General features: G+C 38.8%; 2 protein-coding genes across 2 annotated transcripts; one reads left to right on the forward strand and one right to left on the reverse strand.

The window, feature by feature from the left end:
• Positions 1 to 435: 435 nt before the first annotated feature.
• bcl2l16 (BCL2 like 16) lies at positions 436 to 5,957 on the forward strand. Its single transcript, XM_055161533.1, has 5 exons — positions 436 to 494; positions 1,445 to 1,601; positions 3,047 to 3,162; positions 3,762 to 4,187; positions 5,730 to 5,957. The coding sequence occupies exons 3-5, from the start codon at positions 3,106 to 3,108 to the stop codon at positions 5,880 to 5,882; spliced, it is 636 nt and encodes a 211-aa protein (XP_055017508.1). The 5' UTR covers positions 436 to 494; positions 1,445 to 1,601; positions 3,047 to 3,105; the 3' UTR covers positions 5,883 to 5,957.
• A 132-nt stretch (positions 5,958 to 6,089) lies between these two features.
• Positions 6,090 to 8,519, reverse strand: tubb2b (tubulin, beta 2b). Its single transcript, XM_020918668.2, has 4 exons — positions 8,406 to 8,519; positions 7,611 to 7,719; positions 7,365 to 7,475; positions 6,090 to 7,288 (listed from the first exon to the last, which is right to left on the reverse strand). Exons 1-4 carry the CDS (start codon positions 8,460 to 8,462, stop codon positions 6,228 to 6,230), a joined length of 1,338 nt encoding a protein of 445 aa, XP_020774327.2. The 5' UTR covers positions 8,463 to 8,519; the 3' UTR covers positions 6,090 to 6,227.
• Between the last annotated feature and the right edge of the window lie 15,234 nt (positions 8,520 to 23,753).

Genomic DNA, 23,753 nt, shown 5'->3' on the forward strand with positions numbered 1-23,753 from the left:
AGTCACTAACGGGAATGAACAACTATTATTTTCTAATCTAATCTCTGTACTTCCCAGCTACACTTGCAGCTCGTGTAATTCCAGCCTGAGCAATTGTGTCTATATTAAGACTTGAATAACTATAAATGTGTCCATACTTAAGTGCATGCAGGCATAACAGCCACACAATAGTTATATAATAGGAAATAAGAGGAAGTGAGACTTTGGTTGTACACTACTGCCCCCGTGTGGTAAGCAAGTGTCATTAAACTGTACTGTCTGATTTACTTCACTGTGTTCTACATGTATTGCTAATGGTGAAATGTTTAGGAGTTACCATGGCGACACAATGTACACATTTGCAAATCCTGCCAAAAAAGATTTAAGACTGCTTGAAAACTCTGAAAAAAATATATAAAACAGATTTTAAAAACATATTGTATTTTCAGGAGTCCGTGATCATTGAGAGTTCACGGTCCCGTTTAAGAGTTTGATTTTCAACTAAAATGGTCATTGTAAGTAACTGAAAAATTGTAATTTTGTAAGAGGCTTGTTTAGGAGCACAAATGAAATTGCCTGTTGTTGCCTGTGTATCAAATAAAACTCAGATTAAAGTCTAACTTGAGTAACAGTGCTACAGACAGAGTAGTGCTTTAGCATCACACTTCCTGGAAATGTTGATATCAGCTGCAAAGTATCAATACTGTATTCTATGAACAATACTTTCACAAGGTGGAACAGAGCATTTTGAGCTATAGGGATGTAGACAGACTAAAAATAAAAGATTACTCAAATAAGTGTGAATGAAACAAAACGTAATTGCAGGTATGTTTGTGATGAGGGAACAACATTCTAAAAACTCGCAAGAGGACCTTTAAACAGTAACAACTACTTTTTGTCTCTTCACTGTAAGGAGCATTGGTATTTGAACTGTTTCTAAATACCGGAATAAGAAGCATATCACATTGCTGCATGAATGTCTCCTATCTGAATGTAATGAAAGCTGTCTTTTCGGAAAACAACTTTTACTTAATGATGCACTGTGTAAGTTTTTGGTTGGGGGTCAATCACCTGTTTATTTCTCTGGATATGTAACTGCTCTACCTGGAATGTTCCACAGTATGACATTAAAAAGTTTTACCTTACAGTTATTCAGGTACAGGTGGTTTTGAGACTCAAAAAATCCTAGACAGGCATTCTGACTGTGAGCGGGGTCATCTCTCCATAGAGCTGACCTGTAACTTTGTCTGGTTTGGTCTCCATGATGAGAGAAAGGTTTAATACCACACTATAAAACATTCCAAAGACTCCATGAAGAAAAGCATTTGACAGTCACTCCACCAGAAAAGTTATGCAATGCATGCACCGTTAAGTCTAGTATTTGGTTCCATTACCACCTTCCTACCTCTGACCACTGCCCTATGACTGTAACACTAACTGCTCCTGTGTCCGCCTCTTTTTTTAGCCCACGCGCTTGTGTTGATCTGTCAGCTTGCACACAGACTGCCTACGATTGTGAGCAGGAGGCCTATTTTTAGTGTTTTGGTGTGGGGACGCGCTGACCCAAGCTGACACTCGCACATTCGGACAAAACTGACCACTTCACCTGCAGGAAATTAACGGTGAGTTTGATTCACTAACCTTGCTATTATTGGCCTGGGCGGTCATTTCATCAGCTCGTGTTTCGTGCACTGCAAAATTGTGGTTCTCAAGCAGTGATTGGGAGACTGGTGCTGGTAGCGCTGGTTCTTTAAGGCTGTAACCGAAACCATAAAAAAAAAAAGAAATGTAAAAAAGTAGCCTGTGGTGTTGCACTCTTCTGATTTCGTATATTTTTTAGTGATGTGTAAACAGATATAGAACTGACATTTAGTCAGCAAATGTATACACACTTTTTTCATTTTTATGCAAGAAAAAAAAGAAAACACCCACACCTTGAGTAAATACGGAAAAATACGAATAGCATCACACAATATAATAATATTAAATATACTACTGTTCCTACTACTACGACTATTACTACTACTACTAATAATAATAATATTTTTTAAAATAGTAAAAAGAAAGGGTGGGATGGGTGTTAGTGTTGGCTTAGACAGTTTTAAAAAATAAATGGCTGCCACTTTCTAAAAAAAATTTTATGATACCTTTCTTGGAATAACCTAATCTTCTCTACTTAAAAGGACATAATTTTATTAATCGGTGTTGCACTCTTCCACAGGAGTTTTTTATTCTATACTGTGCTATAACATAATTCTAATGAAAAATATATAATAAGATACTAAAATAAAGTCAATTGAGAAGGTTGTACATATAAAATTATATAATTATGCCTTATTTGACACCATAATAAATGTATTATTTACATCTATATTTTTTCTCTTTGTTATTATATTGTGATGTGTGAGCTACTGTGTCTAAGGAATTTCGCTTGTAGATCAATAAAGTTTGTCTAAGTCTAAGCATTAAGGATATAAAGATCCACATTGTGCAAAGCTGTATTGATTCAGAATCTGAAAAACAAATAGTAGCTGGGTGCTTCAGTTGTATAGTAAAGATGGACCCTCTTCTCAGGATTCCCCAGGCAGGACAGTAGGGCACCAATGCCAAGTCCAAGGGTAGACCAGTCAAATGCAAATGTTATAAAGTAATGCAATGATATAATTAACATATATGCCATCTTGCATTACTTCTTTATGAAGTCACATCCAAACTAACTCAAACTAATGAAAATATATGACTGCTACCAAAATAATGTACGTATGTTTCTTTGTGGGTGTTTTGTTTCAGGGGTCATGACCTGCCTCCATCTGATCCTCTCATCTCTGCACACTCTCATCACTCACATCTACTAACGCCATGCTCACAATTAGCAACAAAATTAACAGCAACTATTTTAGCTCTGTTGTTGCCTTTTTGTGCAATTATTATTTGCTTTCATTGACTTGACCTGTTGAAAGGATTTTAAAAGTCAAAAGAATAATGTCAAGCAAATCCATAAGTATAATAACTTCCACAGTTCTCCTGGTACAAGTCTAACGATGATCTTTCTTCTGTCTTTTCCTAGATAACTCATTAAAATGAGCGTACAGGCACAGAGCTGGAGACAGTGAGGGGCACAGAGCCATGTGTCAGTCTGATGCTCCCGACCCCACAGAGGGTCTGTCCAGCCCCGATCCTCTGGTGAGAATGAGAATGGTTCATTATTACTATGATATATACATGTATATTTCACAGTAGAATCATTTCAACAGTTAATGTGCAATAATAATAATCATATTAATTTGACTTTTTAAAGTAAAACATCATTCATGGGGGGTTAAGGTCATATTTAAACAACTAAGATTAAAACATTTATTTAATTAATTAATGTCTTTATTATTAATTTATTAAAAAAGGTTTACCATTTGCTTTATGTGACTACAATTACATATACTAGAGTAAGCAAACTGAATAACTTGCAATAAAATTTAAAATTGTACTTCTGGGGTTAGAGTCAAACACTTTACTTTTACTTAAATTTATATTACATATATTTTATAGTTTAACAGCACTTTTACTTGAGTTTTTGTGGTCTCGTCTTTGGACTTCTACTTCTACTTGAGTAAAAGAGTAATAGTATTTTTGGAAGTTTCACTTGAGTAAAATTTTTGGTTCCTCCACCCACCTCTGTTAATAGATATAGATATAAATATAAATAGATAGAATAGATGCAAAAAGATGTCATGTTTTGTGAAATACATTAACGTTGAAGTTAACTTTCAATGTGACCTCCCTGGCAGGTGAGAGAAGCCCACCTGATGGCCCATGACTACATAGACTATGTTACCTCCGGGGGGGCAGACAGCACCATGGGACCTGCCCCCACAAAATGCACAGCAGCTTTACGTCATGCGGGGGACGAACTTCTCATAAGATTCCCCATTTTCTTCCGACGCTGGCCCCGGGTTTTCAAAGACGTCAAAGAGGAGACAGCCATCCCCACGCTGATGAGTATCCTGGACCAGCATTTTTTCCCCCCTACACCGGGGGGGAGGCGGAGGGATCTGGCTTGGAGCGCGGTGCTGTCCGTGTATGTTTTGGCAGGGCAGATGGCGCAGCACTGCCATGAGAGTGGGATGGAGCGTGTCCTTCCACAGCTGAAGGCCAGCGTGGGGGCCTACGTGGAGAGGGTCATCTGCCCGGAGATACGAGACAAAGGAGGATGGGTGAGAAGAAGACAGGGACACAGCAAAATCTACTTGAATGATGTGGTGATGCTTCTCAAAGTTTTCACATACGACTTGGTTTCAGAGGTCATCATGTGGGGGTGGAATAAGATAGAATTTCCACAAAACGAGATGAGACATGAGGCTGGATCTATAAGAACGAGACAAGAAAAGATTTTGACATTCTTTATAATAAATAAATGCAATTCAGTTTTTATATCCAATTTTAGCCTCACTATTTTCAGTTTAAGTTATTTAATATTCCTGCTTTTATTGGAGTAGTGCTTTTTGTCACTACAATTTCTTTAAAAATGTAACTCGTCAGTTCTTTACTCAATTTTATATCCAATCAAAACGTAAAAGCATGGGGAAAAAAATCTCACAAGATCATTTTCAGCATGTGTGCACAACCTTATAGCAATTTTGACTCACAATTTTGTCCCATCCTTATCATCACAGCATTCTACAGGCCAATAATATTTCATACAAATGGCAGGAGCTAAAATGTATTTTTGATTCAATGAGATTTTTTTGGTCTCTAGACACTAATACATAGGCAAAACAAAAGCAGTACCAGGAAATAACTAACCTCCTACCAGATCAAAACAAGGGGAAAACAGGACTATTCTAAGTCTAAATTAGAGTTAACATGAGCTTAAATAGGACAGTTTTGCTACTGAAGTTCTTAACAAGGAGAATACCACATACCACCAGAGGGAGCTCACATACTACCAGTGGAACATGCGCCGCAGGTTGAGAACCACTGGCCTGGAATGTTGATAAAATTAGGTTATAAAAAGGAGAGAAGTTGCAAGAACAAAAATAGACAACTAAAAAGCCGAGTGAACCTCAATTGGCCTACATTTACTAGTAACCTTGAAGTTACTGGCTACTGTACTTGTTGTACTTGTTATACTTGAATAATGTTTAAAGTAAGACTTTACAGGTGTTTCGTGTATCTTGTTAAGATCGCCATACTTTTGTGTCAAGATTTATGTCAAATTTTACAAAAAAAAAAGTCTCGAGCAAGTACAAATCAAGAACAGTAGGCCCACTTCAGTAGTAGGGTCTAATATATTTATGTTTTCTAACTTCAATAGCTGTTTTGATTACTTTATTACTACTTACTTTTATTTTTGTCACTTGGGAGCTCAATGTGAGTCTGATTTTTTATTTATTTATTTTTTGTAGTACTCAGTAGTGGATTAGAGAAAAGGTTTGGTAGGCTAATCCGATTTAATTAAGACAAAGAAAATTGGGGTAGCCTAATAAATTACATCACATTTAATAGTTTTGGATAAGATTTACTTGTCACACTAGCTAATGGACAAATAATTATTGGATTTGTCCAGGAGATTGACATCGCCATTTAAAATAAACAGATCAGACAACTCAATCTTGATTTTGCGTGATTGATGCCGTGCTTGGGATGAAAATAAATGCACGTGTTATGATTTTGGTTGAACTTTAACTTACTTGTAGTGCCTAAAATCTATGATAAGGCACAAGGATAAACGTATTCTTTCATCTTTGTCTTCGCAGGATGGTTTCGTGAGTCGATTTGGGAAGAAGCCGGGTCTGGAGAGCAGGTTGAAGGCGGTGTGCTGCTGGACCCTGTTAGCATTAGCCGTTAGCATCCTCACATATTTCTTATGGAAACGACTGGCAAGACCGACACCTAGCGGACATATGTAGTATAGCACTTTAATTTAGCAGTTTCATGCTTAAGTTTGTTTTATTTCTTTGAGGTTTCAGTGTGAGCAAGTTCATGTGGATACTTCTGTAAAAATCAGTAATGTTTACAATTTGGCTAAATGGCTGCTTTTGAATGATTGAGACTGTACAATCTGTCAGCTACACTTTAATGTAAACAAAGTGAATATAAAGACGGGATTCCAAAAACAATATGCAGAAGAACTTTTATTAACAGCATGAACAGACAACATTGAAAACTGGAAAGCTTGGAACGTCACATTTTACTGAAAATTTTAGACAGAAATTTGGCCAACTTCAGTGTGGAAAAGATTTAACAGTGAGAATTTATGCAATCTCCTCATCTCCTTCATCCTCGAACTCTCCCTCCTCCTCAGCAGTGGCATCCTGATACTGCTGGTATTCTGAAACCAGGTCGTTCATGTTGCTCTCTGCCTCGGTGAACTCCATCTCATCCATGCCTTCGCCTGTGTACCAGTGCAGGAAAGCCTTACGCCTGAACATGGCTGTGAACTGCTCGGAGATGCGCTTGAACAGCTCTTGGATGGCTGTGCTGTTGCCGATGAAGGTGGCAGCCATCTTGAGGCCACGGGGAGGAATGTCGCACACAGCGGTCTTCACGTTGTTGGGGATCCATTCGACAAAGTAGCTGCTGTTCTTGTTCTGCACATTAAGCATCTGCTCGTCCACCTCCTTCATGGACATGCGGCCTCTGAAGATGGCGGCCACTGTGAGGTAACGGCCGTGGCGAGGGTCGCAGGCGGCCATCATGTTTTTGGCGTCGAACATCTGCTGTGTGAGCTCAGGGACAGTGAGGGACCTGTACTGCTGGCTGCCTCTGCTGGTGAGGGGGGCGAAGCCAGGCATGAAGAAGTGCAGACGGGGGAAGGGAACCATGTTGACTGCCAGTTTACGCAGGTCAGCGTTGAGCTGTCCGGGGAACCTGAGGCAGGTGGTGACGCCGCTCATGGTGGCGGACACCAGGTGGTTGAGGTCGCCGTAGGAAGGTGTGGTGAGTTTAAGGGTGCGGAAGCAGATGTCGTACAGAGCCTCGTTGTCGATGCAGTATGTCTCATCTGTGTTCTCTACCAGCTGGTGCACTGATAGTGTGGCGTTGTAGGGCTCTACGACAGTGTCTGACACTTTGGGAGAAGGCACCACGCTGAAGGTGTTCATGATACGGTCAGGATACTCTTCACGGATTTTACTGATAAGCAGTGTGCCCATACCAGAGCCTGTGCCTCCTCCCAAAGAGTGTGTGAGCTGGAAGCCTTGCAGACAATCACAGCTTTCTGCCTCCTTCCTCACTACATCCAAAACTGAGTCCACCAGCTCTGCTCCCTCTGTGTAATGGCCCTTAGCCCAGTTGTTTCCAGCTCCACTCTGACCTGGAATTTAACAAATTTAATTAGAGGCTGCACTTGGGCACACAGTATAATTCGATTTACAGAAGTGCATGCTTACCAAAGACAAAGTTATCAGGCCTGAAGACCTGGCCGAAGGGTCCAGACCTCACAGAGTCCATGGTCCCTGGCTCCAGATCCACAAGCACAGCACGGGGCACATATTTGCCACCTGTAGAAACATGCAGTGTGATTAAGTATACATTAAATATTCCCACATTACCATAAAAAGACACTAACACATAACCAGTTATGCAGAATTTGGTGTAAAATTTAATATTAAAGAAATTAAAATGCATTAATTTACCAGAGGCTTCATTGTAGTAGACATTGATCCTGTCTAACTGCAGGTCGCTGTCTCCATGGTATGTTCCAGTTGGGTCAATGCCATGCTCGTCACTGATCACCTCCCAGAACTGCACAAATAAAGCATACAGTATTCTAAAAACATGTTTTTCTTTCAGGGGATTATGTGACATGTGATTTTCAAACGCTTTCCCGCGCTCGTGCTCCGGAAAGGGGGGTGGCCTGAGCTGTGATTGGCTGAGACTCTGCGCTGAGAAATTTGAAAGCCGTCGTTACGTCACAAACCGCCAAAACCGCCCACTGCGCAGACTGCAGCAGAGCAGCCGGCGGCCGCGCTCTGACCACGGCCTCACACCAGGCCTGTGGGCTCAGAGCGGGACTAAAGACCGAAAAGCCTCTACGAGAGGCAGTCACTGTTTAGCACAGAATCGCTTGGCATTCGACAAACCGTATTAAACGTTTTAACGGCTATAATATTCAATAGACAGCCGGTGATACCGTTACTCCTAACGGTTACGCTATCAAAGCAAAATTTAATCAAAGCATTAAATTCAATTTCTCATTTAAAATGTAATACTATTAAATTCTTATCACTCAAATACATACATAAATACTATAGAAGTTCTCGATTTTAATTAATTTACTGCGTATTTAGCCCTGAGAAGGCTGAATGAGATTCAGGGTGTGGTTTCTTTGAGGCTAGACACAAAGCACCGGCTTCTTGGGCTAAAATGTACAAACTTCGGAATAAAAGTAAAAAACTAAGACTACAAATCACAAATGGGGGATTACCAACCTTAGCGCCGATCTGATTACCGCACTGGCCAGCCTGAAGGTGAACAATTTCCCTCATTTTGTCTGGAGGTAGGATAGAACCGTGGACGAGAGATTTTGGTTTTCAATGAACTGCGTGCAGAGGGGCTGAGCGTTCTATTTTATATGACAGCTCGGCCCGCCCATAGCAACTCTTCTCGCATTTCCATTGGTCAATATTCGGAACCACTTTTGACAGACGCATAAAGTGACCAATCAAATGTAAAATGTTTTGCCTGTCATTGGTTCAAATCAAACGCCAATCACTCTCATCTGAAACGTGTGACTGCCGTAATCTGCGGACGTTGGCCTAGTTTTTCATGATGGCGGGGAAGAGGAAATCTGAGTCACTTTACCTCGCCTGTTTTCGCAATTGCGTATCGTTATGATCTATGTGAGCTTCTTTGCTTTGTAAAAACTTGGAAACATTATGTCTTAATCGCTTTTAAACCAACATTTCTTTTACATTGGGGATTTGCTCGGCTCCACGTGGCTCGGCAGTGTCCGCTTTAGCAGATGTTGGAGCATTGGCAGCGGTACATTCATACATACCAATGCAGGGAAATGGCTGCAGTCTCCACTTATTCGGTCATGTGCTTTAGTGCCAAGTTTACAGCAAAGTACATCACTACAGACAGATTAGTTCCAAATTCCCTTCCCTCACTATTTTACATTATTAGTCCTAGGCTTAAGAGAGCTTAAGATACTCTATTGTCCTCTGCGTTTAGTTATTATCTGATAAAAAATAATGGGTTTTTAAGAGTCATGTAACGGTTTCACACATTGTAGGCTGCTGTATTGACACTGTATTACATCTAATATTTAATGTAATTAATACTACTAGAAATTAAAAGTGAAGCACTTAGATTAGATTTACCCACTGGAGATTGTGTAACACTTGTATGTTTGGCATCTGACATCTGCCCTGCATGCATAGATTACTGTTTTATAATAATACAAGGATTTATAGCTTTATGTTATATAAAAATATTTAACACATTTTTGGCTTTTTAGTCAGCTTTGAATTTCATTGTATTCTTATGGTTATTATTTCGAATGCAAAGTGGTTGTCTCCATAACGATTAAACTCAGACCCACTGGAGGTTGTGGATTTGCATGTTTGTGTACCGGGCTTTATCCCGTCTTTTCACTGGTATACGCATGCCAAACATTTTTTACAGATTAGAGCTGACTGAGGCACAGTGAAAATGCCTGTATCCACGCACAGTAGCCAGCCATTCACATAGTAAACAAAACAGCAAAGTTGTACGCCAATGCTGCTAATGTTACTTTATTATTCTGAATCTGAATTTCCACTCAACTTGGCCCTGGAGTTTTGAATACTGGTGCACTATGATATTGTTAAAATGTGGGTCACTCCTCCTACCCTCCATGCACTGGGTAATATGATATGACACACAAAGGGCCCTGTTGAGAAGCAGGCCTGTCACAAAGCGGATGTGTCATTTTCAGCAGATCCTAAACTAGAGTCCATCCCAGAGGAGACCCTTATCCTGATTGAACAAACTAAGTTATATGAATTTATAGTTACTAGAAATATTATAGGCTGAAGCTGGTATTTAATTTCATTTTTATCTTTCTATTTTACAATCTGGCAAAGTAAAACATTGACTACTGATAAGCACACTAAGTTTACATATATAGGCAAGGAAATGATAGGCTATAAAGTGCCATTATAGTGATCCCTAATTCTAAGATATAAATACAACATGTTTTTTTTTTTTTTTTTTTCTACCTTAGTCCTTTGTAGATTTCAAATGTTAAAAAGGTGTGTTCACATTTTTAGCTTCTAGTTTTGGCTATAAAACCATCTTTCATCCTTTTGTATGCAAATATTTTTAACTGAACAAAATAATGTACAATAACTACGGTTGCTTTTTTACATTTTGCTTAGCTATTCCGCAAATGCTACTACAGAAAGCAGTTTATAAGATGAAATCCTTTCTGGAAATTTGATATAAGACTATAAGATTTTGCGCTTCTCCATATTATGTAATCCGATGGAGTCTAAAAGGAAGTACAATAGACATCCTACACCATGCAGCTTTGTCTATTGCGGCATATCACCCTCTCTTCCGCCCTCAGTCTCTTCCATTGGCGTTGTAATAAAACTGGAGTACATTAGGTGCAGGGATAATGCAGTATTAGCCGTACCACCTTAGTTAGCTTTACCCTGAGGCGTCTGCTGGGAAGGCTGTATCCTGGTCACTTTGTCTTTCTGCTGCCTTATGTCAAATCCATCAATTATTCACTCTCATGGGGGTGGATGCTGCTGGTTTAAGTGGTGCAGTGACACAAGCAGGTCAGCTATAGCCAGAGTCGTATTGGCTATACTGAATCTTTTGTTTTAGATTAGACCCTGGTTTATACATTGTTGAGTACTGGTGTACATTTATACTGTAGTATCTTGGTGCAGTATTGTCCTGATTTACTGTAGTGTTGAGTCATTCTAGGGTGGTTTTGTAGAGTATTTTGTTGGTCATGATTTAGGGTGTGTTCATACAAGGCCTACACATAAACCACATCTAAACTGGGACTGATTTCGGAACTAATCCCATACTAGGCCAGGATTAACCAGGACTAGAAAAAGACCAAATCAGGTCTTTCATCTGAACTAAAATCCGGACTCAAACCAGGACACAATGCGGACACGCCCTTAGTCCTGGTCCACGTTTACTAATATTTAACAGTACCAGTTAAATTCTGGTTTAGTCCTGGTTTAGTTTAGACCTACTGTATTTTTCACTTGTTTTGCCCAAACTTGTTTAATACCAGGATTTATTTAGTGTTGATTTATTTAGTCTTGGTTTAGGCTTGTTTACTCTGGTTTAATCTATCCTGGTTTAGTCCTAGTTAAGTCTTTTTCAGTCTTTATGGTTTAGTTGTGGCTTATCTACTAATATTTTATAGTCCAAGTAAAGTTCCAGTGTTAAATCCTGGTTTAGTGCAGCCTGTTTATATAAATTTAGTCCTGGTTTATGCTTAATCCAGTTTAGTCCTTGCATTATCCTGCTTTTAGTTTTGCTATTATATTAGTTTAGTCCCAGTATTGTCCTGGTTTAGTCTTTAGTAATTCTAGTTTGGTCCGGTTCTGTGTTTTGTTGGTTTATTCTCAGTTTATTTTTACTAATATTTAGTTCCAGTAAAATTTAGATTTAGTCCTGATTTAGTCCTAATTTTCACTGCGTTAAATCCTGGTTTAGATTAATAGTTCTTATAATCTGATGTCATTGTAGATTTATTGGTTTGGTTGCAGCATTGCAGATTTTAAGGCGTGCCCAATATTTTCCAGCATCTGTTTACATTTACCGAAATGTTAGAATATATGGTACTATATATACTACTTGCAACCCCCTAAAAAGCCTACGTCCTACGCAGTACTAACAGTGCTGTTTGATGCTCGTTTAAATCTGAATATCCCAGTATAGAAGCCTTTAGTCCATGTTAAACCATGACTCAGCATGTGTGAGCTCTGCAGCACTGGGCCTCCTGTGGTCTGTTGGATCAATGCGGAGACAGATGCAGCTCAGAGCGACACGCCCATATTGATTCAAATGCTCTTAGGGTTTAAAGATCCACTCTTCAATGTGATTTTAAAATGCACATACTGGAGATAGACACACCCCATTTCCACATTTGTTTATGACTAAGATTACTGTCAATAAAAGCAAATGGAACAAAATATATTTAAATTATTTGCAAATGAGCCTTGTAGGGTGGAAATAAATAAAAATAAAAGAAGTGAACTAAGGGAGTGTGACATCGCCCATAGCATTCGTCTCCAGTCAAAAGAAGCTCATTGACGCCTGCAGATATTTGGAGCCGAGTTCTAGGAATTGTTTTGCAGACCAAATAGCAAAATAAAAACCCACGTAGAGATCATGTAGAGAGGATTAATACGGACATTTTGAGACCAAACAGACAGAGATAGGGACGTTTTTTTTTAATACAATGTCAATTGGAGCCGGAGTCAATGGAGCCGGAAGCACGCCCTTCCTATTTGGAACGTGGAGGCGAGCACATTAGCTATGTATAACCAACAAAGCCTATTCCGAGTATACAGAAAAGGTCACCATGTTAACTCAATGGTGTCAATCACATCACTACAAATGTACATTTTTAGATAGGGTAAATAAGTACAAATTCTAACTCTAAAATCCATACATTCCAATTCTAACCATTCATATTCAAATATAAAATATGATGGCACATTATTATTTCTATGCATTGATCATGCTTGCTATTTTGAGATTTTGATGCAGCATTTATTTTATATCAGATGCCCTCCCTGACTAGCCTGATTCATCAGCCGGTTTCGCTTTGTGGAAACCATCTGACCTCGCAGCATTAGGATTCATTTGCTCGATGGGAAGCGGGTACTTTTTTAATTTAACCAATCGTTGCTATTTGGTCGTGATGTATGTAATGCGCCGGAACACTCAGTGGTATCCAGGTAATTGCCGGCACAACAGCAAACAAAGCAGAGAGTGAACATGTCTGTCAACGATCATTGTCGTTTCTGCAAGGTGAACTTGCGAATGTGAATGTTTGTATGTGAAGTAAAATGTGAAGTTTGTATTTGGCAAAGGAAGTTCAAAGGATGATAGTGTATGCAGTCTGCTATCGCAACTTGGGTTGGTTCAGCAAAACATTGTCGAGAATCCTACTTGGAGATATTCAGAGATTTTTTTCCTGAGATTTTGATGTGGAATTTATTTTACTTCAGATGCCCTCCCTGATGCAACCCTCTCAATTTTACATTTTAACTTAAATACTGTGTTTTATGTTCTGTTTCTATGATCGTCTGGATGGAATGTCAATAATTTCTCACAAATACCCAAAGAAAACATTGTCAAGAATCCTTCTTGGAGATATTCAGAGATTTTTCCTTGAGATTTTGATGTGGAATTTATTTTACATCAGATGCCCTCCCTGGCACAACCCTCTCAATTTATCCTTCTAAGTTCTGTTTCTATGAGCGTCTGGATGGCACGTCAATAATTTCCCACACATACCCAAAGAAAACATTGTCGAGAATCCTGCTCGGAGATATTCGGACACACCCATAGGACGGATGCACTGCTCCACATTGTGAATACCAGCGCAGTACAGTATAGAGCCACACACAGACGGGGCTTTCGGGGCAGACAGGTGCCCAGAGGAACAGCTGGCTCCATGACTGCACTCATTCACTGTGGTATTATGTTACCCACTCAAACATACAGCAAACAGCAGCGTTTCCCAACCAGTGGTGCACAGACTTCTAGGTCGTATGCTCGGACTTTGTTGGGGAGATGTTTACGAGTTTAAGACTTATGGAAGATTACTTTTTGACGGTATAATTTGATTTGACTGCTGCATGTGGCGTAATCGCTGTAGTGTTCAACCAAAAACTGGTGGGTGTAGCAGGATCAAAACTATTCACCACTGCCATTGTGTCCTTAGGCAAGACACGTCATCCACCAAGCCACCTTAGCAGTATAATGTTCAATCTTTAAACCTATATCACACAACTATCCAGAGAGCAGACAGAACTTTATCATTCAAGAGATGTGGCTTGTTTTATAGGGAGGGCATCTGACATAAAAGCGTTTTAGATCACCTTTTGCAACTAAAGCAGCACCATGAGTTAGTTTTCTCACACCTGCATGACAACACACCTCTAAAGTTTAAAACACAACTCTAAAGTTTAAAACACAACTCTAAAGTTTAAAACCATGCTGTAGAGCGTCCGAAGCTAAGGACATGAGAATGCTTACGGGTAAAAAAGACTAAATACTTTATCAGAAGTGCCTTTCGTTTAGACGGTGACGGCGTTTTTGGGACTTGAAAACACAAAAATCTGAAACTACCCTCCAGAGTGGAAAAGTTGAATACGCTCTGCCGTAGCGTTTCCGTCTACACTGCCCAAGACTCAAAACTCTGGTCAGATCTGCTCACGTCGTGTACACGTTTACATCTCATACATCACCACCTAGCTGCCTAGCATGCATACCTGAATTCCACACACTTTTGCGTCACCGTGTGCACGCAGATTTCCTCCTGAAAACGCTCGCCTAAACATAGAATAAAAAGTGAAGACGCAACGCCACTTTTTCATTTTCTGTTTAGACCGTCATCATATAAATGTAGCCTTAGTGACAACATCTTCGTGAAGACAAGAAGGTCCAGGCCAAGTTAGAGGTCTGACCTGTGGAGAGGCAAGCTCGTGCACAGTGGATGCATGTTAAGTTGCAGGCAGTGTTAGAAGTAACTATACTAACTAATTCATGTACCGAGAATACATAGTCTGAATGCAAATTTTGAGCAACTGTATTCTGGTACAGTTTCATTGATGTTAATACAGTTACTTTGATTATTATGATATTTGAGCATGTAATTTCAGCTTCAAACTGTACATTATCAGTGAGAAAAATGCTCTTGTGGTGAGACATGTGCGAGTTTTCCATTTCTAATTAATGATATGAAATGGTTTAAAAACAGTGAAACAAATATAAAGGTGTTTTTGATCCAATGTTTTGCCATAGTACTGCATTCTGAATACATGAAATACTTTTACCTAGAGCTGCATTTAAATTATAGTGGACCACGCATCGGAATACATTTTAATGCAGGTATTCAGTATTCTGTAACTGCCCTACCCTGTGCTGCATGAGATCTGAAACTGCAAATATTTCCAACAAAAGTACAAGATCTTGGTCACACAGGATAACTCTTTGATGAACTGCCAACTTCTGAATAGACCCAAGGGAGATACAAATGAACAAAACTAAGGTGAACTACTATCCAGTTTACAATCTAAACCACAGAGGCCTTTGAGCGCAGTAACATCTCTGTATCGCATCAAAGTGTGTCAGGCCACCGTGTTTGTTTGAGGCTAGCAACACCCAGGGCCATAGTAGCAAATACAATAGTTCAGGTGGGAAAGAAGCTCGGAGAATAGATAGAATATGTGTGTTAACGGGGTGAAACTGATGGAGGACAAAAAGATCTGATGTTCAACCAAGAAAAATATCAGGTTTAAAGGGACGGTTCGCTTCATGCTGGGTTTTGTGTGCTGGGTTAATGCCAATAAGAAGATAATACGAATAAGACCTTGGGTTTGCAGACTACACAAAGAGCCGTCTGAGCCAATATAAGCTTTTGCAGAAAACGGCTTAGGTATGTTTATATTCTGTAGTTTTGATGTTTTATTAAAGGGATGGTATTGGGGTTATTAAAGGGCCCATATTACAGTATTTTCTGAGCTACAGTATGTTATTATGTTGACAGAGCTGGGGATTTGCAAGTCGTGACTTGGACTCGAGTCAGACCTGAGTCACTAGTTTTAGGACTTGAGACCTGACTTGATAAAATGGACTAAGACTTGGGACTCGACTTGGACTTGAAGGTCAATGACTTGGGACTTGACTCAGGACTTGAGGCCTGTGACTTGAGAAGACTTGATGCTTCTCCTAAATAATAGATGATTTTAGAAAATACTTAATAAATGTGGTGCTTAATTTTACGGGAACAAACTGGAACATGTCCCTCACACTTCTGTTTGTTCTTTTTATGTAACTAAAGTACTGTGATACTCAAATGTACTACAGTAATACAGTATAACACAGTAAAACAGAGGGAACTACAAAGAACATTATCCGTTCCATTTTACTGCAGACTACACGACAAAATAACTTATTAAGCAGCACTTTCAAATCTGAATTCTTTCTGTTCTGACTGATTCACATGAAGATCTTGTCAAGACATTTAAAAAGGAAAAATGTGCATTTCTACAACTCTTACATAAATACTCATATATAAATATACCATGTCTATTTAAGTACAGTTTAGTTTAAAAGTCATAGAAATTGCAAAAATCTAAAGCTATATTTGGTACTTTTTTGGTTTATAGACTTGAAATGACTTGAAGCTCAAAGGAGATGATTTGGACTTGACTTGGACTTATGGGCCAGTGACTTGAGACTCAGCTTGGACTTGTCTGTCTTTGACTTGAGACTTGACTCAGACTTGAGGTCAAAGAAGACAAAACAATGACTTGGTCCCACCACTGTATGTTGTTTCCTCATCAAAACACACCTGGAGTTGTGTTTTATTTCATTCACACATGTTTACCACACAAATCCTAACTGAAAACACTGTGATCCACTTTGTGATGTCATGTGGTAATACAGGAAGTGCTCCACTGCATTTTTGCTCTGTAGACACTTTCATTAGAATCTTTTGGGTAATTTCAGCCCTGGAATTGTCAATCTCTACTGAACAAAAAGGTCTCTGTTAACATGAAAACTACCGCTACAAAACATCAGAAGGTGGAACAGAGCATTTTGAGTTTTGGAGATGTAGACAGACTAATAAATGAAACAAAACACAACTCCAGGTCTGTTTTTGAGGAGGTAACAACTTTATAACATGGCTAAAGTCAATTTTGCCCAATACAGGACGTGCAATTGTTAACAAATAACATATTTAGATCACTATGTTACGTAATTTTGGGTTCAAACTACACTTAATCAGTGAGAAACATGGACAACTCTGCTCTTGTGGTGAGGCACGTACAATTTTTCCATTTCTAATTAATGATATGAAATGCTTTGAACAGTGAAACAAATATAAAGCTGTTTTTAATCCTATGTTTTGCCAGAGTACTGCATTCTGAATACATGTAATACTGTTACCTAGAGCAGCATTTAAATTATAGTGGACCATGTATCAGAATACATTTAAATGCAGGTATTTTGTAACTCAGTACACTTTCAAAGTATTCTTCATTTAAATTTTGGAGATGTAGACAGAATAATAAATGAAACAAAACACAACTCCAGATTTGTTTTTGAGGAGGTAACAACTTCATAACATGGCTAAAATCTCTCAGGAGTCAATTTTGCCCAATTTAGAATGTATAACTGATAACAAATGACATATTTAGATCACTATGTTACGTTTTATTGTTTTGAAAATTCTATATTCGCAGAAAAAGTGAGTCATTTTGTCTGTGTGCATCCCACTAATTAAGCTACTGTACATCGCATCAGGTTTGTAAAGTTGTAGTGTATTATTTTGTAGCCTTTTCTTATATATTTATGAAAAATATCCGTACAGGGGAGTGGACTTGTACTCCCAACCATAAGAAGAGTTCGAATAGTGCCTGAGAGAGATCACAAGATTACTCATGGATGGAAGGTATGTTTTGATGAAAGGATAATGTTATAACATGGTAGAAAGCTCCAAAATCTTAAATTAAATTGAACTAAATACAAAAATAGAACAAATGTGAAATAAGAAGAGAAAAGACCAAAGTGAAAACTGTGTGTGTGAAACCACGGGTGTTCTGACATTGTAACTTCCTCTTTGAAACAGATCAGTATCAGTTTACCACACAGCTAAAACCAGATTATTATTGATTTCTGATTTTCTGCTAAAAGGAAGGATGTTTTTTTTTTTTTTTTCCTTCAAAGTACAGTATGGAAGAGAATATGGTTGTATGAAGAATTTAAAAAGCCTGTATTATTGCGCAATTTTTTGATCTGTGTTATAATTTTTCCTCATCACAAACATACCTGAAGTTGAGTTTTGTTTCAGTCACACATTTTTAACACATAAATCCTGCATATTTAGGCTGAGGTCTTCTCTCAAACAGAAAACACTCTGTCCCATTGTGTCACTGTGTTTTTAAACTCTATACACCTTCCTTCACTAGAATCTATCCTGAAATTGCCAAATTTATACTGAACTAGTTAAAAAGTAGCTGCTGAAAACTACTGCTTCATGACATTACAAGGTGGAATAGAGCATTTTGGCTTTTACAGATGTAGACAGGCTAATAATAAAGGGTCACTCAAACACAACTCAAGATACACTACCGGTCAAAAGATTTAGAACACCACACTTTCTCCATTTTTTTACTGTTTACCATTGACCAAAACGTAATCTAAACTTTTGATTCATTAAAGTGTAGCCACCTTTGGCAGACAGAACAGCTGAACACACTTGTGGCTTGTTCTTTTTACAATAGAAATCAAATATTCTTCAGAAACTTCTTCCCGAGTCTGTTGCAGAAGTTCCATAAATGTGTGACACTTGTAGGTTGCTTCACTTTTCTGTCCAGTTCATCCCAAACCAGCTCAATGGGGTTTAAGTCTGGAGACTGTTCTGGACACTCCAGGTTTTCAAGATTACCATCTTGTTTTTTTTTTTTTTTTTCCTTAGGTAGTTTTGGCAGAGCTTGGACTTGTGTTTTGTATCTGTTATCTTTTTTTTTTTTTTTTTTTTTTTTTTTTTTAAAAAGGACAGTCTGAAATTTTGGACATAGGGACTCATTTCCTAGTGAGCCAGAGTGCTGTAGATGTGTGGAGGCACTTTTTTAAATATTCCATCCAGTCCTTGTATTTGCAGAGGTCACTGGTGCTAGACTAGTACCCACTCCACAAAACACCTGAAGTAAATCTATTATTATGTCAGACTGTCGATGTGAATGTCTGTGTTGATAGAATAATTTTAGAAGTAAAACCAACCTTGCATTTGAAGGATTTATGTCTGAGCAGCAGCAGTGAGTTGTACGTCCTGATAAAAATCTTGGCAGCGGCGGACTGATATATGAGAAAATAGTCCCTCAACATGCAACGATTCATGCGATGCAAGGTTAGTTTTATTTCAGACATTATTCTATCAACACAGACATTTACATGGACAGTCTGGTGTAATATAATAGATTTGTTTCAGGTGGCTGGGCGCTCCCTTAGAGATAGGGTGAGGAGCTCAGTCACACGGGAGGAGCTCGGAGTAGAGCTGCTGCTCCTCCACATCGAGAGGAGCCAGTTGAGGTGGCTCGGGCATCTGTTCCTGATGCCTCCTGGGCGCCTCCCTCGGGAGGTGTTCCGGGCATGTCCCACCGGGAGGAGGCCCCGGGGAAGACCCAGGACACGCTGGAGGGACTATGTCTCTGGGCTGGCCTGGGAACGCCTCGGGGTTCCCCCGGAGGAGCTGGAGGACGTGTCTGGGGTGAAGGAAGTCTGGGAGTCCCTGCTTGGGCTGCTGCCCCCGCGACACGGCCCCGGATAAGCGGATGAAAATGGATGGATGGATGGATGTTTCAGGTGCTTTGTGGAGTGGGTAAAACTGTTTTTAGTGGCAGGATAAGTATGGCCATTGACATGCACTAGCCTAGCACCAGCGACCTCTGCAAATACAAGGACTGGATGGAATATTTAAAAAATGTCTCCACATATTTCCAACCTTCTGGCTCACTAGGAAATGAGTTCCCATGTCCAAAATTCCGAACTGTCTCTTTAACATCTGGCTATTCAGTTCTTACCTTTGTACCATTTCAAGCTCTTCGTTGGACTTGCACAATTTGAACTGCAATAAATAACTGGAAAAATTTGTGTTCTAAAACTTTTGACCAGTAGTGTATGTTTTTGATGAGGTAACAACAAAGCTCAGAAGGGACAATTTTGCGTAATATAGGACCTTTAAATGTTTCTGATACCTTTCATACAGCATTTTCTTAAAGCCACAGTATATAGCTTTAATGGACTGTTTTTTTTGTTGTTTTTTTACTATTTTGGTTGTCATCTTTACTCTGGGAAGGCTTGCGTGTTCACAAACCTGACTCTGAAAAGAAGGGCCTCATTGTTGCATTCCGTTTGTCTGTAAACTCGAATGCTCATTTATCCAAAACTGAATATTCAATGGGTTTATCCTTTTCTGACAATATTTGGATGAGATATTGCTAAGTCAAGTATTACTCAAAAGTGATGAGACAACAAAAGTGACCACAAAAAAGCAGAAATTCCCCTTTATACTCTTATAAGCCTTACATTGTCTTTTGTATTATTACTTTGAATCAACTCTGCAGCCTTTTAAAGCAGTTATCATATACTGTGACTTTTTTAATCCCACATATTCAATAAATTCTTGCCTTTTTTTATAATCCTCTCTCATGGATTTCATTTTACTTCGTGACTTGTGTGTGTAAAGTTGTGTCACATGTTTTTAAAAATGTACATGAGCAAAGCTGGAAAAACGAGAACAACCATACCTAAACACATACTCTCATACATGACTCTGACATGTTAAACTCAGTGTATATATAGTACTTTTTGAATGGGTTTGAATTGGATGTTTTCTGATACAATGAATATTTTACTAGACAGGAATGGTAGTTGTAGAAGTATTTATCCATTAGAAGATTAAGGAGCTGTGTTTTAGCCTCTGCTCTTACTCTTACTGAATAATTTGGATCATTTCAGCCCTGGAATTGCCAAGGTAAAGTTAACATGAAACTGCTGCATGACATCACAATGTGGAACAGAGCATTTTGAGCTTTGGACAAGGGTTACTCAAACAAAACAAAAGGTAACAGGTGCTCAAAGCTCAAATTTTCATAATATAGGACGTTATTCAGCTCCAGGCCAGCCCGTTTACATCCGCCAAATACAAATACTGTGATCTGTGTAGTTTTTCAAGACTCAGTCCTATCAGGTTTCAAGATATTGAACTGCATTAATATGACCTCACTTGCACTGATACAATCTACAGTATAGATAACACCATATAAACACAGTTGTGAAAGTAAAACCTCCTGCAACCTTTGAAACTGTAATCTCCCTTTTATTATTTTATTATTATCTAATTATTTGTAAAGAAATGAGGGAGAAGTTAAAGGGCCCATATCACGTTATTTTCTGTTCCACCTTGTAATGTCATGTGGAAATACAGAAAGTGCTCCACTGTGTTTTTATACTCCATACATCTTCACTAGAATCATTTGGATGATTTCACCTCTTTAATTGCTAGTCTCTACTGAACAAAAGGTAAAAGGAGCTGTTAACCTGAAAACTACCACTACATGACATCAGGAGTTGGAACAGAGCATTTTGAGATTTGGAAATGCAGACAGACTAACAATAAAGAGTTACTCAAACATGTGTGAATGAAACAACACAGCTCCAGGTTTTGAGGGGGTAACAACCTAGTGTCATGGTCCTCAAGACCACTTTTTTATGGTCTTGGTCTTGCCTCAGACTCGAGTGCATTTGGACTCGATCTTGAGATCTGACACTTGACGAGTGCAATCATATTTCCTTATGACTGGTAAATGAGCCGAACTGCTAAATATCACCGCAAAACCAGTAAAATAATGTTACTGTAAATGTGAAGAACTTTAAAAAAACACTTGATTCACCTTGAAGTTGTTTTCTGTAAAGTGCCAGTGGAAGTGGGAATAAAGAAGGGGTTCTGTGAGTGCGGGTCCAAAAAAGAGGCGCAGATCTTATTTTAAACTTAAATAAACTTTCATCAGATAAAATGTAGATAGATTTATAAAAACATTGATATAAGTGTGCCAAAATAACTGTAAAATACAAATAAATATAAGAAATGACAAAGATGGTCTTGATTTGGTCTTGCTAGGCTGTGGTCTTGGTCTTGTCTCGGTCTTGGCCTTTAAAAGTCTTGGTCTTGTCTCGGTTCCAACTCTCAGAGGTCTTGGTCTGGTCTCGGTCTCTGGACCTTGTGGTCTCAGGCTGGTCTTGGTCTCAATTAGTGCGGCCTTAACTACAAGACTAGTAACAGCATTATAACATGACTTAAAGCTCACAAGAGGCAATTTTGGGGTAGTATAAGACCTTTAAATTGGAGTTGTATGAAAATGTTGCATGAGGTACACACAAAGGATGACCAAATACTTGTGAATAAGTTAACATTAGCAGCCGTAACCCTTGCGTGTGTGCGTGTGTGTGTCTTTAAGAGCCCACTGTGGGGAGGTGACTCAGGAAAAGTCCCATTTGCTAGAGCCACTAGTCAGCAGTGAAGTATGCCCCTCTGCCCCTATCCCTCCCTCTCTCTTTCTCTCTCTCTTCTCCTTCTCCCCCTCCTCCTCTCCTCTCCTTCTTCCTCTGGCCTAGACAGAGGGGGAAGTTGCACGGCCCCATCCTGCATCACACCGGGTCTCATGTTACCAAAGGCGGCCATGACACTGCCAACGCAAGCAAGGGGCGGAGTCTAACCGTTCATTCATTCACTCACTCTATCACTCATCTATTCACTGCTTCATATAGTTTGGTAAAATGCAAGATAAAGTGAATGGTTGTTTAGTAGAAATTGCAGTTACAGCTGTAAAAATATAAGCTATGTAGTAAAAAAGTGAATTAAAAAACAAAAAGATAAAATAATTGCAGTTGAGTTAATGTTTTATACAATAAGTTTTGCTTTACAGAAAAAAAAAAAAAACAAGAAGCTTCATTGTACAGCTATAGGAGAAACATGAAAAGGGTGAGGACAGGAAGCATGAAGAATTATGGGAAATGCAGTCTGTTATTGTTTAGACTGAGTTCTAGAGCAGTGAGGGTAGGATTTTAAGTTAAAAAGTACCATGCATCCAAAAAAGAATTGCTTTTAAACATTTAAAAGGCCAAATAGTGCACTGCCTGCTTTGATATGTTTTGTTAATGTTGGAGCTTGCACTTCAGTTTTATTTTTTATTTTATTTGATCTACATTATGTCATTGATTGGCTTATATCCAGTCAGTTTCACCACAGGGTAAACAGCTATAAAGGCCTGGTGAAATCCTAGTTATCAACCCTTAGAGCAATGCAAGTAAGAACTATCCATTCAGTACAACATGACCCACTTTTTTTTTTGCAATGTTATATAATAATTAGATTGGCCATAAGTGTGAAATACAACAGATGAAGCACTAGGAAGCACTATTCACTAATCAACACTGTAACTACTGTAACTATTATACTTAATTAATTTATAAATTTGATTAGTATTACCAAATATACATGCTTTATATGTCATAAATCAGCTTTATCATGAGTTATTATTATATACTTCTTGAAATGATGGTCCCTTCAACATATCCAAGGTTATGTTCATTATTAGTAGCCTATTGTTGTGTTTATTAAAATGATGAATGTGAATTTGTGTTATATGGATTCGTTAAAAATTATGATCAGTTTTAATATGTTATCTAGAGGCTATTTGGGCTATAACTGAAAATATCTGTACCTCGTGAGTGTTGAGCAGAGTTCACTTCTCTCTTTTTGCTGTGTGTCAGATTCAAGTACATTCTGTCCCATGGAAAACTTGTATAAGCTTAGCCCATATCATCCCAGGCAGCGTTCACAGTGTAGCACAGGCTCCCTCTAGTGGTGATTATTCACAAACGCACTCCACATTTATGTATTATGCATTTAGCTGCTTCTCACTCTCCTTTGTGTCTCCATCAGAGGTCAGAGGTCAAAGGTCTCAGTGCATTTTAACAGGAGGACTGGTCAGGGAGGGTCTGCAGATCCAGGTGAA

The sequence above is a fragment of the Boleophthalmus pectinirostris genome, unplaced genomic scaffold (genome assembly GCF_026225935.1).
Source record: "Boleophthalmus pectinirostris isolate CB_2022bp ecotype Guang Dong unplaced genomic scaffold, ASM2622593v1 HiC_scaffold_4, whole genome shotgun sequence".
Lineage (NCBI taxonomy): Eukaryota > Metazoa > Chordata > Actinopteri > Gobiiformes > Gobiidae > Boleophthalmus > Boleophthalmus pectinirostris.

Coding starts and splice junctions, on each gene's coding strand:
- bcl2l16 (XM_055161533.1), top strand. CDS start 3,106: ATGTGTCAGTCTGATGCTCCCGACCCCACAGAGGGTCTGTCCAGCCCC. Junction 3,163..3,761: donor TGTCCAGCCCCGATCCTCTG/GTGAGAATGAGA, acceptor CCTCCCTGGCAG/GTGAGAGAAGCCCACCTGAT. Junction 4,188..5,729: donor TACGAGACAAAGGAGGATGG/GTGAGAAGAAGA, acceptor TTGTCTTCGCAG/GATGGTTTCGTGAGTCGATT.
- tubb2b (XM_020918668.2), bottom strand. CDS start 8,462: ATGAGGGAAATTGTTCACCTTCAGGCTGGCCAGTGCGGTAATCAGATC. Junction 7,476..7,610: donor CTACTACAATGAAGCCTCTG/GTAAATTAATGC, acceptor ATGTTTCTACAG/GTGGCAAATATGTGCCCCGT. Junction 7,289..7,364: donor GCCTGATAACTTTGTCTTTG/GTAAGCATGCAC, acceptor GTTAAATTCCAG/GTCAGAGTGGAGCTGGAAAC.